The sequence below is a fragment of the Lactuca virosa genome, chromosome 8 (assembly GCF_052849685.1).
Source record: "Lactuca virosa cultivar CGN04683 chromosome 8, Lactuca_virosa_CGN04683_v6, whole genome shotgun sequence".
Taxonomy (NCBI): Eukaryota; Viridiplantae; Streptophyta; class Magnoliopsida; order Asterales; family Asteraceae; genus Lactuca; species Lactuca virosa.
In genome coordinates this window covers 253,874,033-253,891,969 of record NC_136433.1, presented here as the reverse complement: position 1 = coordinate 253,891,969, position 17,937 = coordinate 253,874,033, and the positions used below count along the sequence as shown (strand labels likewise).

Below are 17,937 nucleotides of genomic sequence, written 5' to 3'. Positions count from 1 at the left end.
AACTTGCAGAGTCACAAACTACTCACGATACAACGAGAATCACTCGTTCTCACTATCAAGAAACCTTGCTCTGATACCAGATTGTTGAACACGACTCTTTGTATGGGAAACAAAAAGACTTTTATTAAGACACTTAAGAAGACCTTACACTTTGTGAGACTACTACACACTTTGCTCTCTTTGAGGCTTTCTTGGATGGTTTGGAGCAAATGAGCTCCACACCTATTTATAGGCCTCTTAGGAAGGTTCTAGATACTAGTATACACTTACTACCTACTAGATAACTCTAGAACTATCTACCATACTCTATATGCTTCCATATGTTTCTAGAATATTCTACCATGTTCTGGAGAGGTCTAGGTTGCTCCAGTGTCTTCTAGAATGATCCATAACCTTCCAGGGTCTTCCATGTCGTTCTAGAGTATTCTAGACTCTTCCGGTATATTCCGGAGTCTTCCATAGTCTTCCATAATGTTCTAGAATCTTCTAGAGCGTTCTAGAACAAGCTAAAGTCTTCTAGATAATATTTTGTTCTATTGGGCTAGTGATGATCTTTAACAAAAACAGCACAAGTAAGAAGATATGTGGGGATATGGTATACGATGGATCCGAAGACTGTTGTATGGGTTGCTAACCGTGATGAACCAGTGCCGGATTCCACTGGAATTCTTACTGTTGCAGAAGACGGTAGTGCTAAGCTGTTAAATGGAAAACAAGTTGAATACTTCTCTACAGCCACTTCCGGTAAATTCAATTGGACCAATTAATTAGTTTTGTAAAAGTTTATACGATCGATGAGTTAGGGAGTTAGGAGTTGTTTGATAGTTTGTGATTGAGATACATCTTATTGAGTCAAGGTGAGTCGGACACAAAGGCATATCACAAAAACCGAGTCAAAGGACCCAGTAAGAAGTCCATTTGTTGAGGAATTTACCTTGGAATATCATATTAATTAATCACTTGCACTTAATTGTTAACGCATTTTACATACAATGTTTGGCCTCCAAAATCCTTAGTGGTTCATGATAATTGAACATTCTCGTGTATTTAGAACCAACCTATTCCAAAAAAGTTATAAGTTCGCTGGATAAAAAGTAATGCATCAAAACTGACGTATTCTATGATATAATGAAGTCTGTGCTTGTTGTGTCATCCATTATTCGCATACTCTCCTACTTATCATGCTTATGGCATATATATTGTCGAATGTCGATCGAGTTATACTTTATACAAATGATCATAAGAGCTCCTAAACCACATAAAAGTAGATACATTAATTTTAACGATCTAGACATTGATCACTATCTATTACAATTTCCATGAGATTATGCATTTATGCCTTCAATTTTGACGAACTTTCCCCATGGGGTTGCCAGATGGAGCTTCTTCAACGGCACTGAAGTTGTTGGATAACGGAAATGCCGTATTAATAAACGTTGTAACAGAAAGCATACTATGGCAGAGCTTTCGAACTCCAACAGATACTTTTCTTCCGGGAATGAAGATGGTCGATTGTTGAGTATGAATCCACAGAAATGTTGAGTGTGAATCCACAGAAATGTTGAGTGTGAATCCACAGAAAAGCTGGTCAAAAATGGCAGGAACAATGTGAAGTTGTGAAGCCATAATTGTTGAATGAAGACCCAGTTGTGTTTTTTGACTACTTCTGATTTCCATCTCTATATAAGAGATTATTCTGTATTTGTAAAACTTGTATCTAGTGTAACACAGAAAGAGTGCAGATTAGCACCAAGAAATGTAAATTCCTAGTTACCGGTGGACGTAGGTCAGAGAAGGACCGAACCACGTTAAATCCCCCATGTTCATCCTTGTGTTCTTGTTTTTCGTGAGTTGTGTATGTGTTTAGAGTTGTGTGTTAAGTGTCTCGATCCTAACAAGTGGTATCAGAGCAAGGTTTTAGCTCCAGAAGGTGATTTTCAGTTTTTTGGTCGAAATTTTTTTTCGTCAAAAACGATTTTGGTGTATACCGTTGGAAAGGTCTCGTTCCGAAGATTCCGAAAATATTTTTTTCTGAATTTTTTGACCACCGGAAGACGTCCAAATCGCCGGTCAAAGGTTTGCCGGAATAGTGACCGGAAAAACCAGTTCCGCCGGAGAAGACGACACTGTAGCGCCTGAACTCGCCGAAGAAGACGACACTGTAGCACCGAAGTTCTGCCGGAGAAGACGACACTGTAGCGGTACTGTAGATGTACTGTAGCAAACGTCAGCGGTGACGTTAGCAGACACTGTAGCACGACGTCAGCGGTGACGTCAGCAGACACTGTAGCACGACGTCAGCGGTGACGTTAGCAGACACTGTAGCACGCCGTCAGCGGTGACGTCAGCAGACACTGTAGCAGGCACTGTAGCAAAACTGTAGCAGATTTGAAAATTTGCAATTTGGCCCCTGAATTTCCAGAAAATTGCAAAATAGGTCATTGTTCTTTCAGAAAATGGCAGAAAGCAATAAGCTTCAGATTGAGAAGTTTGATGGGAAAGATTTTGGTTGGTGGAAGATGCAAATTGAAGATTTGCTCGTGCATAAAGACTTGGACGCAGTTTTAGGTGAAAAACCGGAGGCGATGACACAGGCAAACTGGGAGACTTTGGATAAGAAGGCCAAGGCATTTATTAGACTGACTTTGTCAAAGGATGTTGCCTTCAACATTTTGAAGGAGACCTCGGCAAAGGGAATCATGGAGACATTGTCTAATATGTATGAGAAGCCGTCGGCAGCAAATAAAGTCTTCCTGATTCGGGAACTAGTCAACACGAGGATGAGGGAAGGAAGTTCAGTTACAGTACACATCAACAATTTGAACTCGATTTTATCCAGACTTTGGTCAGTGGGAATAAAATTTGAGGACGAAATTCAAGCTTTACTACTGTTATCATCATTACCTGACAGTTGGTCCGGAACAGTTACAGCCGTTACTAGTTCCGCAGGATCGAAAGAGCTCACTTTTGAGGGAATTCGGGATTTAATTCTAGGCGAAGACGTCAGACGAAGAAATTCCGGGGAATCATCAAGTGAACAATTGAATGCGGTCAGAGGTAGAAGAAATAACAGAGGTAGTGGGAGCGGGAACAAGAGAAGGAGTCAGTCGAGGACTCGAAATGATGTGACTTGTTGGAACTGTAAAGAGGTTGGACATTTCAGGAATCAATGTCCAAAAGACAAGAAAGAAGTTAACGTTGCAGTAGACCATTCAGATGATGATGTTTTGATCTGTAGTGTGGAGAGCAATGTGGATTCCTGGGTTATGGATTCGGGTGCTTCATTTCACGCTACCCACAGCCGTGAAGCACTGCAGAATCTGAAAGAAGGAGATTTTGGTAAGGTAAGACTGGCGAACTATGAGGTTCTTGATGTGACGAGCATAGGTGACTTAGATTTGAAGACTCCAGTTGGTCCATGGACTTTGAAGGATGTCCGGGTAATTCCAAGTCTGAAGAAACAGTTGATTTCTGTTGGGCAGTTGGATGAACAGGGACACGAGGTTAAGTTCAGGAATGGGCAGTGGAAGGTTGTCAAAGGAAATCTTGTGATAGCTCGTGGACATAAGAGGGGTTCATTATATATGGTCAGTTTACCGTCTGAGGGAGTAACCGTCCCAGTTCAGAAGAAAAACAAAATCCGGTTCATAGAGTCTCGTGGACAGAAGAAGGTTTGCTTTGCAGATGGCAAACCCAGAGTCACAGGTCAGATTCAGGTTGAACGTGTTTGGAACGGTTCAGAAAAACCAGTCAAGGGCATTCATAGCAGTGGGAGCATGGGCTTTGTTTCAGCTAGAATACCCAGAACACAGTGGGTTAAGAGAACCAGTATTCCATCTGTAAAAGTCTCTCCAGATTATCTGCTTCACATGGAGAGTGTCGTTTGTTCTCAGGATGTTCCAGGATCGGGCAGTTCATTTCAGTGGGAGCCGATGGAGACAGAGAACAGGTCAGTGGCAGACTTAGCCATGACTGATGTGTTGGAGCTAACGAAAGCTTCAACTGGCCTTCAGGTTAATTTAAGAGAAGGCCAGGGTAACTAGGAAGGAGTTAAGATCAAATACAGATGCACAGTTGAAGCACAGGTGAAGATTGTTCCGTGGCTTCAAGTGGGAGATTGTTGAGTATGAATCCACAGAAATGTTGAGTGTGAATCCACAGAAATGTTGAGTGTGAATCCACAGAAAAGCTGGTCAAAAATGGCAGGAACAATGTGAAGTTGTGAAGCCATAATTGTTGAATGAAGACCCAGTTGTGTTTTTTGACTACTTCTGATTTCCATCTCTATATAAGAGATTATTCTGTATTTGTAAAACTTGTATCTAGTGTAACACAGAAAGAGTGCAGATTAGCACCAAGAAATGTAAATTCCTAGTTACCGGTGGACGTAGGTCAGAGAAGGACCGAACCACGTTAAATCCCCCATGTTCATCCTTGTGTTCTTGTTTTTCGTGAGTTGTGTATGTGTTTAGAGTTGTGTGTTAAGTGTCTCGATCCTAACATCGATAACTTAAAGTTGATATCATGGAAAAGTCCAGAAGACCCAGGGTCTGGAAGCTTCGAGTTCCAGCAAGATCCCGGTACAAACCGATACATCATTTTGGAGGAATCAACCACACTTCGATGGAAAAGTGGGAACATGTCGACGAAAAGTTTTGATGAGAATCAAATTTTCTCTCAGGCCTTCCAGTTGCTGTCAAACACTACCACAGACACACGAACGATCATTAAAAGTGGTGATAAGAAAAGATGTTCGGTGAGGTTTAACTGCACAGGGAGTACTGACAAAATTGTATATAACGAAAGTTATAGGGTGATCGAGCCTTACTCAAGGTTGGTAATGAACCATACAGGGCATATACAATATCTTCGTTGGCTTCAAACAGAAAATCAATGGGCTTTGGATTGGCAAGAGCCGAAAGATAACTGTAGCGTGTATAAGGTGTGTGGCTCATTTGGGATTTGCAACGAAAATAATTCGGTCATGTGTAGTTGCTTACCTGAATTTGAACCTAATTCACCCGATGAGTATAGAGCTGGATGCAAGAGAACGTCTGAAATCTGTCTCCCAGGAACTAATGACACATTCCTGACAAGAACTATGATTAGTATGGATGATACAACTTTGCCCTTCTATAAATCAGAGGATGAATCAGCATGCAAGAAGAAGTGCCTTAAAGACTGTCAGTGCCTAGCTTATTCTTATATTTCTCAAAACAAGCTGGGAGGCTTAGTGGATGAAAGTCGCAATGTGGAGTCTGGTTGCTGAATCTGGAACTCTGAACCAGATAATCTTAGAGAGAACGGTGCTCATAATATCTCCTTTCGTGTTTCTAAGTTATCAAAAGGTATTTCATTTATTCTTGCACAGAAACTACTAATGTTTCTAACTAATTCTATCTATCCTAGTATTTACAATTGCAGAAGAACGATGCAAAAAAAAAAAAAGAGATCATTATCTCTGCATTTGAAATTAATGGCATTTGAGTTTGTTGAAATGGCAGGCGCATGGGTCCATGGGTGTGTTGGTGGGTGTGTGTGTGAGTACGTGTGTATGTATGTATGTATGTATGTATGTATATGTGCGTTCTATATAAACTCATATTGCGCCATTTCATATGCAGCACCAATAATCAGTCCACCACCCGAGTCGGAGCCAAAGCCAACAGAAAAATCATCATTTGTGAAACGTGTTCTTGCTATTGTTATCATTGTTTCAACGCTGGTGCTTTTGTCATTGTGTGGCATTAGCTATATTTTATACAAAAGATTAATGAACAGAAGAGGTAATTAAGTCATTATACATACTGCAGATGTAGACAATTACTTTTCTTTGAAACACTCTATGTATAATTATTTATCATGTGAAACTTAAAATCTGAATTTAAGGCTTACCCTTCACTTGTCCTATCATGAAAGCACAGAAAACAACGAATTGCAGTCGAATGATACGCGGAGACGTATGAATTGATCCAGACCACTCAAAAGAAGATGACAGAGAAGGCATTGATGTGCCATATTTTGAGCTGGAAAGCATAATAGCTGCTACTGATGACTTTTCAGAGAAAAATATGCTTGGACAAGGTGGTTTTGGGCCTGTTTACAAGGTAACAAAGAAACTATATTTTCAGTTAATTTTCTTCACAAGAGGTCGCAATCCAACCAATTATAAGTACTTTATTATAGGGTAAGCTGCCTGGTGGCGAAGAAATTGCAGTGAAGAGGTTGTCAAGCCTCTCTGGACAAGGTTTGCAAGAGTTCAAAAATGAGGTATTGCTTATTGCTAAGCTTCAGCATCGAAATCTTGTTAGACTATTGGGATATTGCATCAGGGGAGAAGAACAGATTCTTCTTTATGAGTATATGCCAAATAGAAGCCTAGATACATTTATATTTGGTTAGTTCATTTCTCCATTCATATGCTTAATTATATCTATAAACATATAGAGTACAGTTCAGTACAAATAGCACACAAAGAATTAATATGAAAATTTATTATTTTCTTTGCAAGATCGAACGTTGTGCGGATCACTGGACTGGAAAATGAGATTTGAAATCATTATGGGAATTGCTAGAGGACTCAACTATCTTCACCATGATTCTAGGTTAAGGGTTATTCACAGGGATTTGAAAACAAGTAACATTTTGTTAGATGAGGATATGAATCCAAAAATTTCGGATTTTGGCTTGGCCAAGATAGTTAAAGGTAAAGATATGGAAGCTATCACCAACAGAGTTATCGGGACCTTGTAAGTATTATAATACTCCTTTTTATTAAACAGGATTCGAACTTGATGTTGGAGATAGAAGTGGTTATCTTTCAAATTTAAAATTGCTATGGATTTTCCCCGTTTATGTCGATCCAGAACTTTACACATCGGGCTCTTCTAGTTAACAATATTTTGTTTGTTTCTCAGTGGCTATATGTCTCCAGAGTACGCACTAGATGGGTTGTTCTCAGTTAAATCGGATGTTTTTAGCTTTGGAGTAGTGATGCTTGAGATTGTAAGTGGAACAAAAAATACAGGATTCTATCAATCACAGAGAAGTCTAAGTCTTTTAGGACATGTAAGTTCTATAAGAACTTCGAAGTTGCTACCTACATTAATTAATTAGTAGTTATATATCTTTATGTCTACAAATATCTCAGGCATGGAATTTATGGAGAGAAGATAAGCCATTTGAGTTGATGGATAAAGTACTATTAGAATCATGCAATTCGAGTGAGGTATTGAAATGTATAAATATTGGACTACTATGTGTACAAGGAGACCCTGATGATCGACCTACCATGAACAAAGTTGTTTTGATGCTTGGAGGTGATATCGTCACACTCCCAACTCCAAAAGAACCAGCCTTCATTGCAAGAAAGGACAATGCTACTTCCTCTTCCTCTAGTTCTTATAAAACAGATACTCAATCCAAAAACATGTTGACAATCACTAAGCTGGATGGACGTTGAAAGGGTATTTAATTTGTCAATGGCCTGTAGTTTGGTTTATCAGTTGATACTCACTTTTTCCGATATTCTATTGTGACCCTCAACTGTACAAAGGTGTCTCTTGCATAAAGCATGTTGTTAAATTGTTTTTCCGGGGTTAAATTTTTTAAGTCAATCCTTTTCTATCTAATTTACTTAATAACAATATGTACTTTAGTAAAATTGTTTATGTTAAATGTGACTCGAGCATCTGGAGTATTTGGAGCACTTAGATCTCAATGGAGCACTTGAGGTTCATGGAGCAAGTGACAAAGGAACGGATCATCTGAGATGGCTTTGGATCATCTGACAAAGGCACAGATCAAGTGACAAAGGAACAGATCGTCCAAAACGAGGTTTGGAGCAACTTGGAGTGGTTTGGAGCAACTGGGAATGGCTTGGAGCAACATGTAGCACTTAGAGCAACATGGAGCACTTGGAGTGGTTTGGAGCAACTGGGAATGGCTTGCAGCAACATGTAGCACTTGGAGCAACATGGAGCACTTGGAGCTCTTGGAGCATTTGGAGCAACATGGAATATTATGTTGCATCATGTAGAAGGAAGTTGTGTCATCCTTGGGGAAGTTGCGGCAAGGTGATGTTGAACCAAGTGAAGATGTTGAGCCATGAAGATGTTGTTCTCCATCAAGAAGGGAAGTTGCACAATGAAGGAGATGTTGCGCCATCATGGACCATCTTGGTACATGATGCGCCATCTTGATTCCTTTGTTATGCCATATTCATCCATGTATGCTTAGAAGATGATGATGCTCAAGAAATACACCATGTTGTGCCACCATGATGGATGTTGGTCCATTAGTGCTCATGATAATCCACATGTGCATCATGTTGTTCCATTATGGTCAAGGTGGTCCATTATGTGTGTTTAGACATTCACACAAAATCCAGATCCTCGAAATGAAACCGATCCGATCCGAAATCCGGTTTCGGTCAAAAACGGTTTTGACCAAACCGGATCGGATTAAACCGGTGACCGGATTCAAACCGGTTTGGCTTTTCGGACTCGAAATCGGATTGACCCCCGGATCACAAACCGGATTCTACAAAAACCGGTTCTTAAACCGTCGGAAAATTTGGTAAAACTTAACAAAATTCGGATCAAACCGGTTTCAAATCGGATTTAGATTGTTGACCAGATTTGGATCGGATTTTGACCGGATTCGGATCGGATTGTTGACCGGATCGGATTTGACCGGATCGGATTGTTGACCGGATTGGATCGGATCGGATTCTGGGTTTGTGCATCTCTATGTGTGTTGTTGATGCTCATGCGTTGTATGATATGGAAGAATGTCCTAGAAGATGATGCATGGCGAAATATGATTGGTTTTCACCATTCATGGGCCTATGTGCCAATGGGCTTGGCCCATTAGGGTTTTAGGTCTGATCCCTTAACTATAAATAGGGATGGTTGCTTAGTCATTTAGGTGTCTTGTATCTTGTATCCTTAGTGAGTGTGACAACCATCAAATTTCGGTCAAGTCAAAGTCAAACAAAGTCAACTAGTCAAACCGGTCAACTCCATTAACCCTTGTATGATAGGGTTTACGTTATGTAATCACTGTACAATTCGCTATTTTAATGAGAAAACATCATTTGGAAAGTTCATGTGTTTGATTTTCCTTAGCCTTAACAGTGCTAAACAATGAACCAAAGCGATAAAACACTATTGCACAATCATCGGGATTGTGTAGGACACTAAATCATGGCTTAACGGGGTCTATGGACCTTGCGTTGCGAAGCCGGACACTCAAAAAGATCACAAACGAAACCTCTCTCAATCTCATTCAAACCCCACTCAAGATTACTTGATGCTAATAGGATCAAAACCCATACACTACGATATAAATTGACGTTAATAGCAACATAGTATAGTACAACGTTATAACTATAATCAAATTAAATTATGATACCATATTAAAATCAAATCAAAGTATAATGCTCTAATTAAATTAAAAGAATCAAACTTGAATGCTATAATTAAACTTCAAATCAAAGTAGATTGTTATAATCAAATCATAACCTATCTTTTATAAAACTCCATTTTTATAAACTTTACATTAAATTTTATAAAACTCCATTTTTATAAACTTTACTTTAAATTTTATAAAACTCTTATATTAATTATGTAAAAGATGCTTGTGTTAGTGGGAAATTATGAAGACCACCAAAAGCAAAAAGATTATTCCCATGGTCTCCCACTCACACCTCCCATCCACTTTCCTTTCATTTTTCTCCCAACACATTATTCTCTTCACCACTTAAACCTTCTCTATTCTTTCTCTCACTCTCAATCTCGAAATTTCCTCCAAGAATACTCATATTCCATCCAAGAACAATCTATTATACTCAAATCTTCATCCCTCTTGAAGCATTCATCAAGGTATGTTGTTAAAAGTTTCAAATTCATACAAGAAACAAATTAAATCCACCAAAATATCTAAAACTCATTTTTTTCATAAACCTGATTTTTCTCAGAATACCATCAATAAAATAAGAAGTTCTGGAAATTTTCAGAAAATAACTTATTTTTATTGAATTATCATAATTATTTCAATAAAGTAGGGCAATAATTCACATAAAATACTTGTTGCATTCAATAAATTCTGAGAAAATTCTGGGATGACATGTATACTGATTAAACATGATATATGAAGTTTCATGCATTTATATTACTGTTTACTATTATTTATGATTTTATTGATTAATTAATAATGAAATATATAAAAAATACTTCCCATAGTCACAAATATCTGAAACTTATACACTGAGCTCTATATCATGTTATAAAACTATGGTTAATTTTACAGATTTTTTGAGAATCATTTACTATTTTTCCCGAATTTTGTGTTGTTTAATCATTAAAATATTAAATAAATACTAAAACAGTTCAGAAAAATATACAAGTTTTACAGTAATTCATATTGTATGAAATAATGATTTCCTAAAAATTTCATAATTTTTCAATACTGTTTACTATTTAAAACTATTTTCCTAAGTATTTAAGCATGTAAAAATGCATTTTAATGATTATTTCATATAAATAATTGTTAAAATCTGTAAATAATTATAATTGGGCAAGTTGTTATTTTAATAAGAAATTATTAAAATATGACCTAAATTGAAAATATAAATTAATTATGCAAAGTAAGTAATTCAATTTAAAATTCATTTAACAAATAAATACCTTAATATTATAATCAAAATGAATTATTGTTAATTCATCTAATATAAGAATACGTGTCTAATTATTTGTATTAATACTTCATTCTTGTTTAGCAGTTCCTAAACCAAAACTATTAATTATATTAGGTTCTACGCCATTTTGACCCGAATCGTCTATCGTACGACACACGCATTTCGTTTTGGGACTAAAGTGAGTAATCTACCCCATATTTTATAATTTTCAATACTTTTGGGGTGTATCATGTGGTTCTAATATGTTCCAACTTCATTTTATTTTTTTATCACAATTGAGACATTGTTGGGACATTTATACGTGAGTCATTAATTGTATAACTATTGTTTGTTTACGCTACATGTACTTGTAGTGCATTATCATTTTTAGTCTAATCTCCATAACTATGCCCGTATTCTTGAGGTACGTTATGGACAATAATAGCGCTATTGGGTTGACCACCCCGCCTTGGGACGCTAAGGTGATTGATCGCACGTGGTTGAGTGTGTATGATGATTAGATGCTCCATCCTATATATATATATATTTATATATATATATATATACATATGTATATATAGGGTGAGGACTTATTGATGTTGTTATCATTTGTTAATCAATTTTTGATTTATAAACCGTTATCTCAAATACAATTGTTTGCCGACTTCAAAAGAAAACAAATTTCCAATTATAAAGGTTTCAACTTCACAATTTTCTCTACTAAAATTAGATTACTCACCAACTCTCGTAGTTGACCTGTTTTTACCCATGATGCAGATTTGAAGAATGAAGTTGATGAAAAATAGGTTGTGCCTTAGAAATCCACAAGACTATTTAAATTTGATGTAATAAATGTTGTTCATATTTGGATTTGTATTTGTATGTTGCGGCTCTTGTTTGCATACTTAGCACTTAATTGAATCTAATCATATTATAACATAGTTGTCATGAGACTTTGAACAATATATCACGCCTCGATCGATTCCGACAAGGATCGGGGTGTGACAGTGAGTAGGATGAATCTCTGGTGAATTGTACTTGTAACCTCTATTTGAGAACTCTGAAATAAAGAATACTCCCCTCCTGCCCGTGGACATAGGTCACCTTGATCGAACCACATAAATAATGTGTCTTTGTGTGCTTATAGTTTTGCTTGTTATTCGTATTACTTCCTAACAAGGGTCATCAGAACTTGGCAAGTGGCATCAGATTTGTTCTGAGTCTTGACAAGTATCGCCTGTTTTCCCTAACAGTTTAGTTTGTTGGAAATTAATAGGATCAAATGTATAAGTATAAATTATTAAAGGTAAATTAAGTGCAAAAATTATGAGCTATGTGCTTGTGGAAAACTATATATAATTAAAGGGACAAAGGAATGATATAACGTTCTACTCCTCACTAAGAGTGAAAACAAACGGTTATAATCGAGATCACTTACAATCCTTGGAGACTACTTCTATTTATAACCTATAATTCCTAATGTCAAATTGATAAGGTACACTACAATACATTATTTCATTGAAAAGTAACTCAAGACATATCTCCTTATATCTGGGAAACATGACAAATATCTAGTATAATATAAAAAGTACAAGATATGCCAATTCTTTATTCAAAAGAAAGTTACCATTCCATAAAAGTATCCTTCCTTGGTATCATTTCCTAGAGAGAAGTATAACCTTCCATAAAGTTATCATTCCTTAACTTATCCTTCCTAAAGCTATTATTCCTAAGCTATCCTTCATTGAGCTATATTTCCAAGGTTTAAACAAATGTTATTCGGTTTAATGTCACATTCTCTCCCTTAAACTGGACCAAGCTCGATATCTGTCACTTTGAGTACATTCACATCTTTGTATTCTTCACATGCATCAATGATAGTGTAAAATATTTGTCTTCTGCTTCTTCAAAAAACTTTATAGTAATTTTTTGTTCGTCTATTCATTCAAATGGAAATGGAACTTTGTGGTGGTGTACTTTCTTTTTTCACGAATTACTGAATTCTTCATCAATGTAATTACCGATTTGTTTTCAATAAAAGGTTTAACGAATCCTTTGTTCCTTGACATTTTGGCCAACAAATTTACCAACCGAACAACTTGGCAATCCGTCGCCTTAGCCGCCATAATCTCGACAATTTGTACCATCAACCCCAAACTAAAACTTGAGAAAGATGAAGACAAAGTATTTGTCGTTTGCACAAATAATGAGCTATGTGGTTGTAGAAAACTATATATAATTAATGGGACAAATGAATGCTACAAGTTTCTATTCTTCACTAGGAATGAAAACAAAATGATAAAATTGAGATCACTTATAATGCTTGGAAACTAATTCTATTTATAGCTTATAATTCTTGGAATTAAATTGACAAGGTACACTACACTACCATTATTTTATTGCAAAGTAAATCAAGGCCTATATCCTTATACCCCAAAAACATAACTAATATCTATTATAATATAAAAAGTACAAGATATGCCAACTCTTTATTCAAAAGAAAGCTACCATTCCATAAAGATGTCCTTCATTGGTATAATTCGTTGGAGATAAGTATAACCTTCCATAAAGGTATCCTTCCTTGAGTTATCATTCTTTAAGTTATCCTTCCTTGAGTTATCCTTCAAGGTTTAAATAAATATTATCTGGAAATTCCATTTAATGTTATATGGTTTAATGTCACACTCTCCCCCCTTAAATCAGATTAAGCTCGATATACATAACATCGAGTACATTCGCATTTCTCCATTCTTCACATGCATCATTCTAATGTAAAATATCTGTCTTTTTCTTCTTGAAAAAACTTATAGTAACTTATAATCATGCATTCCCCTGTGAAATGGAACTTTGTATAAATGTGCTTCCTTTTTTGTGGATTACTAGATTCTTCATCAATGTCATTGTTGATTTATTGTCAATAAAAGGTTTAACCTGTCCTTTGTACCTTTTCATTTTGACCAACAAATTTACGGACCAAACAACTTGGTTGTAAGAACCCAAAATTTAGAAAGAATTGACTTTGAGTGAGTTGTTGACCAAAAGGGTAATTTGGTCATTTATGAGAAAATCACGATATCATGAAGATTTAACTGTGTGAAATTGTAAAAATGTATTTGAGCACATTGTAGGATGATTTATAATGTTGGTGAAGTGATTTAAGTCACTTAATTGTGTAATGAGAAAAATGGGCAAAATAGGAAAAATTAGTATTTTTAAATTGTTTTCATGTCTTATTGGATTAAGTTACACAAGCGTTAAGCCAAAAGTAATTGGATATAATTATGGGGTTGGTTGATACCTTCGCGTGCATATAAAGATCACAAAAATCGGGTTTAATACGAAGAAGTTATAAGTGTTTGAAGTTGTAATGGGAATTAGCAAAAGTTGGAACGGAATCTGGGAAATGTAGGAATTATGCCATCGTGGCACGGTGGGAGGGTTACCATAGAGTGGTTCGAAGATGACACTAAAGATGACACTGACTCACCACGACGCGGTCAGAAATTACCGCGACGTGGTTACACAGATTTCCAGAACAGATATTTAATCTTTTAAACCCTCTTTTACAAACCAAAAACACTCCCGATCTTTCCAGAACTTTGATAGAGCAATTCTGAAGGAAAGAAGGTGTCTTGATGCTATAGAATAAGAGCATCGAAAGGTATCATCATCTTCATGATTTGGGTTTTCTAGCTTCCGTGGTAGTTTCGTGATTTAAACAAGAAACTAGAAATTCTTGTTAGATAACTCAATCGAGATGTTATTGAGAGTGTCTAGAAGCTTTATACAACCTTTTGTTGGATTAGGTGTATAAGCCCATAACTATAATTGGTATAAACTTGAATTGATAGTATCACCGTCCTTTTGGGTTGCCTTCAAACCTGGCAATTGAATAGGATGACTGTTAGAGAGAGAAGAATGATTTATTAATTTATTACTTGGTTAATAAATTAATTAGAAATCAAAATAAATGATTTATTAATGTATTATGGAAATAATATATTAATTAGAAATCATATTGTTTAATTAACATTTAATTAGAAATTAATTTGGAATTAATTTTGGGGTTAAAGGAATTAATTAAAAGTGTAGGGACTAAAGGTGACAATGTTCAATAGTTGAGCATTGGGCTCTAAGGGTGGCTTGGATTCCTTAGAGGGGAAGTTAAGGGATTAGGGTTATCTTGGACGAAACTTTGGTTCCTTCTCTCTCTCTCTCTCTCTCTCTCTCTCTCTATATATATATATATATATATATATATATATATATATATATATATATAGTGTTTCCTTGGTTGCTAGCTTTGTTTGTGAACCATTAGAGGTGCAACACTTGTGGCGCTTGCTACCAAAGGTCTTTCAAGCAAGATTCAAGATTGTTTACAATAATAATCTTAAAGGTATGTATCTAAGCCCTAGTTTATTCTTATTTTTGAAAATTATAGTTGCCTCCTAAGGTTTCTTGTTTTGTGTTCAATGCTTGCATGTTTAATAGAGAAAACATAGATCCAATTTATTAGGATTGCATGCACACATATGAATTGTTTGCTATTCTCAAAACCCATCAGTGGTATGAGAGCCTAGGATTGGTTTCCAATTGAATATGATGCAATTGATTGAACTTGACAACCAGGGTTTTCGCAATTTAGGGTTTCCTATCCCTAATTTCGAAAATTTGCCTAAGAGTTTTAACCATTTCCTTTGGCCTCCTAAATTTCGGAATCTAGGGTTTCCTAACCCTAGGGATTTTCGAAATTTAAGAGGTCAAAGGAAATAGTTAAAACCCTTAGGCAAATTTTCGAAATTAGGGATAGGCCTAGGGATTTTCAAATATAAGGCAATGAATTTTGAAATCTAGGGTTTCCTAACCGTAGGAATTTTGAAAACCTTGCCTTCCTCCCCAAGATTTGCCATATTATGGAAGTTAGAGATTTGGTGAGATTTTTTACTTTTGGTAATTATCTTGTTCGTTTTTATTAAGATAAATGGAAGATTTTGTGAGATCCCTCCCATATTTTTGAGATCTAGGGTATAGGGATTAGGTTAAATTAATTTGATTAATTTAATTAGATAATCCTTAGATGATTTAATAAATTAATTAAAAGTTTTAATTAATAGATAATTTTTAAATAAAATTTATTTTAAATTTAATTAAAATTGTTTTAATTTCACAAATTTAAAAGATTAAAAACCTTAGTATTTTGAAAAGTTTTAAATACATCCTTATGGATTTTATTTATTTAATTAAGTGATTAATTAAAAGATAATTAATAAATCCATAAACTGGTTTAAATTTAATTAAATTAAAAGTTTAATTTATTAAAAGATTAAACACTTGGAATTTTAAAATGTTTAAAATGCACATTATACTATATATATAATTAAGAGTTTAATATATATTATATGTATAAGAAAAGTCAGTCGAACCGCTAGTACGCCTCATTCACAAAGTCATACTATAAGGGGAGTTTAAGGAAACGACCTGTAAAATGACCGCCATTGGGTATTCATTCTTACCCACCGCTCTCTTGTATGGTGGAGGGTCGTTAGCCGAACGGGTTCGATAGGACAATTAATCCTCATTAAAAGTATAATGATAAAGTAACTAAACCATTTCTAAAATCTCATTCTTAGGTATTTTAGGAAAAATGTGAATTTGATGTTAACCCAAGAAATTGCAAATTACACCTTATTGGTCGTTAGTGGAGCATGTGTGGTTAACCAGCACACTAATATGAGACTAATATTGGTAGCAATGGGTGTCTCGTAAATTATCATTAAATTAATGGAGCGCGTGTGGTTAACCGGCACGTTAATTTTAGATGATAAATGACATCGAGAGTACCAAGTTAATTTGCATGGTTATTCACATCTCGTTTGTGATCCTTGGCATCCCAGTCACAAAGTGAGAGCATAATCGAGATTAAACATGCCATTGAATAGTTCAATGAATCTCAAAGATCTAGGAGTTTCATGAGATTGAAATTGGTAAAAGCCTTACCTACCTAATATAGATTCGAATTTGATTACGACATCCGTCTTCAGAATTCGAATCGAAAATATGGATCCTAGCCTTAATTTAAATATTTGGGTTAATAATTAAGGATTAAAATCAACTAACTTGAATTCTCTATTCTCCCCTTATAGATGTCAAGTTCAAACAACAATGGTCTTCTTCGTTCTTCTAGAAATGTTTTTCCTTCTCTATTTGAAGATGATCTTCCACATGTTGATCAAGGTGAAAGGATGTTCCCTTCTTCAAGCAATGGCGGAACTGGAAATCATGCTTCTCCAACTCTTCCTCCACCTCCTCCAGTGACTCTCCCTAAGTAATGTCTTCTTCAAGTTGAAAAATACGAAGCTACTCAAGCCCTATTGGCATGTAAACATCGAGATGGAAAGTTTATATGTGCGCATGTTCTGAAAATGAATTCGCACATTAACAGATTGGGGATGTTGGGTGTCGTTTTCCCAAGGGAGTTGGCCATTGACTTGGTTCTAGTTTCGCTTCCTAAATCATATAGTCAGATCATTAAAGACTACTATATGAAGGACCACGACGTGACCCTAATTGATCTAACATATATGTTGATTGTTGCTGAAGCAAAAATGCTTAGGAGCACAAGTCAAGCAAATATGTTTGAAGGATCTGTCTCCCAAATTTCCATGGAAATTGACAATGGAAATATTGGTAGTCCAGAAAAGGTTTCTCTTCCCAATGGAAAGGGATCGGCCAAGGTCAAACCGTTTGACCACATGGTAAAAAGAAAGGTTAATTCTGAGATAGTCCCTTGTGCTATTCCTGAAAGGTCCATATGTTTCTATTGCCAATTGAAGGGACATTGGTTACGAAGCTACCCTGGCTACCTGAAAGATCTCAGAGATGGTAAATTCAAGTCGTATGACTCTACTTCAGGTAAATTCACTATCTAATTCCATTAAGTTCCTATTCATAGATTCTTAATACATGACATGATAGTCACATTTTGATGTTTTGCAGAATCTAAGAGAAAGAAGGAAGCTTAAGAAGAGTAAGTTGAATCTGATCGTGAGAGATGGATTTCGGTCGCATAGTTCGATGATCAGATATTTGAGTTGTTGCTTAGGAGTTATGATAGATTGCTTAGGAAATATCTAGAAACACAGTTTTCATATATTTGTATTGTAAGGATAAAAATTTTTCCGCTCATTATCAATTAAGTGAATTTTTTATTTTTATCTGGTTTACTTTATGTTTCCTTACAATGACATTTATGAAAA

General features: G+C 35.7%; 1 protein-coding gene and 2 long non-coding RNA genes across 3 annotated transcripts; all 3 read left to right on the top strand.

The window, feature by feature from the left end:
- Positions 1-593: 593 nt before the first annotated feature.
- On the top strand, positions 594-7,631 carry LOC145131444 (G-type lectin S-receptor-like serine/threonine-protein kinase At4g03230). Its single transcript, XM_079066124.1, has 7 exons — positions 594-744; positions 1,377-1,507; positions 5,970-6,107; positions 6,187-6,397; positions 6,512-6,749; positions 6,918-7,068; positions 7,151-7,631. Exons 1-7 carry the CDS (start codon positions 603-605, stop codon positions 7,460-7,462), a joined length of 1,323 nt encoding a protein of 440 aa, XP_078922250.1. The 5' UTR covers positions 594-602; the 3' UTR covers positions 7,463-7,631.
- Positions 4,893-5,967, top strand: LOC145132036 (uncharacterized). Its single transcript, XR_013717853.1, has 3 exons — positions 4,893-5,348; positions 5,625-5,786; positions 5,925-5,967. It is a non-coding gene; the product is annotated as an uncharacterized LOC145132036 (long non-coding RNA).
- A 2,159-nt stretch (positions 7,632-9,790) lies between the features above and the next one.
- On the top strand, positions 9,791-11,676 carry LOC145128399 (uncharacterized). Its single transcript, XR_013716862.1, has 3 exons — positions 9,791-9,884; positions 10,814-10,877; positions 11,456-11,676. It is a non-coding gene; the product is annotated as an uncharacterized LOC145128399 (long non-coding RNA).
- The last annotated feature ends 6,261 nt before the right edge of the window (positions 11,677-17,937 follow it).

Excerpts from the sequence above, each read along its gene's own strand:
- LOC145131444 (XM_079066124.1), top strand. The coding sequence starts at position 603 with ATGGATCCGAAGACTGTTGTATGGGTTGCTAACCGTGATGAACCAGTG. Across the intron at positions 6,398-6,511 it reads CCTAGATACATTTATATTTG|ATCGAACGTTGTGCGGATCA; the intron begins GTTAGTTCATTT and ends TTTCTTTGCAAG. Across the intron at positions 7,069-7,150 it reads GTCTAAGTCTTTTAGGACAT|GCATGGAATTTATGGAGAGA; the intron begins GTAAGTTCTATA and ends CAAATATCTCAG.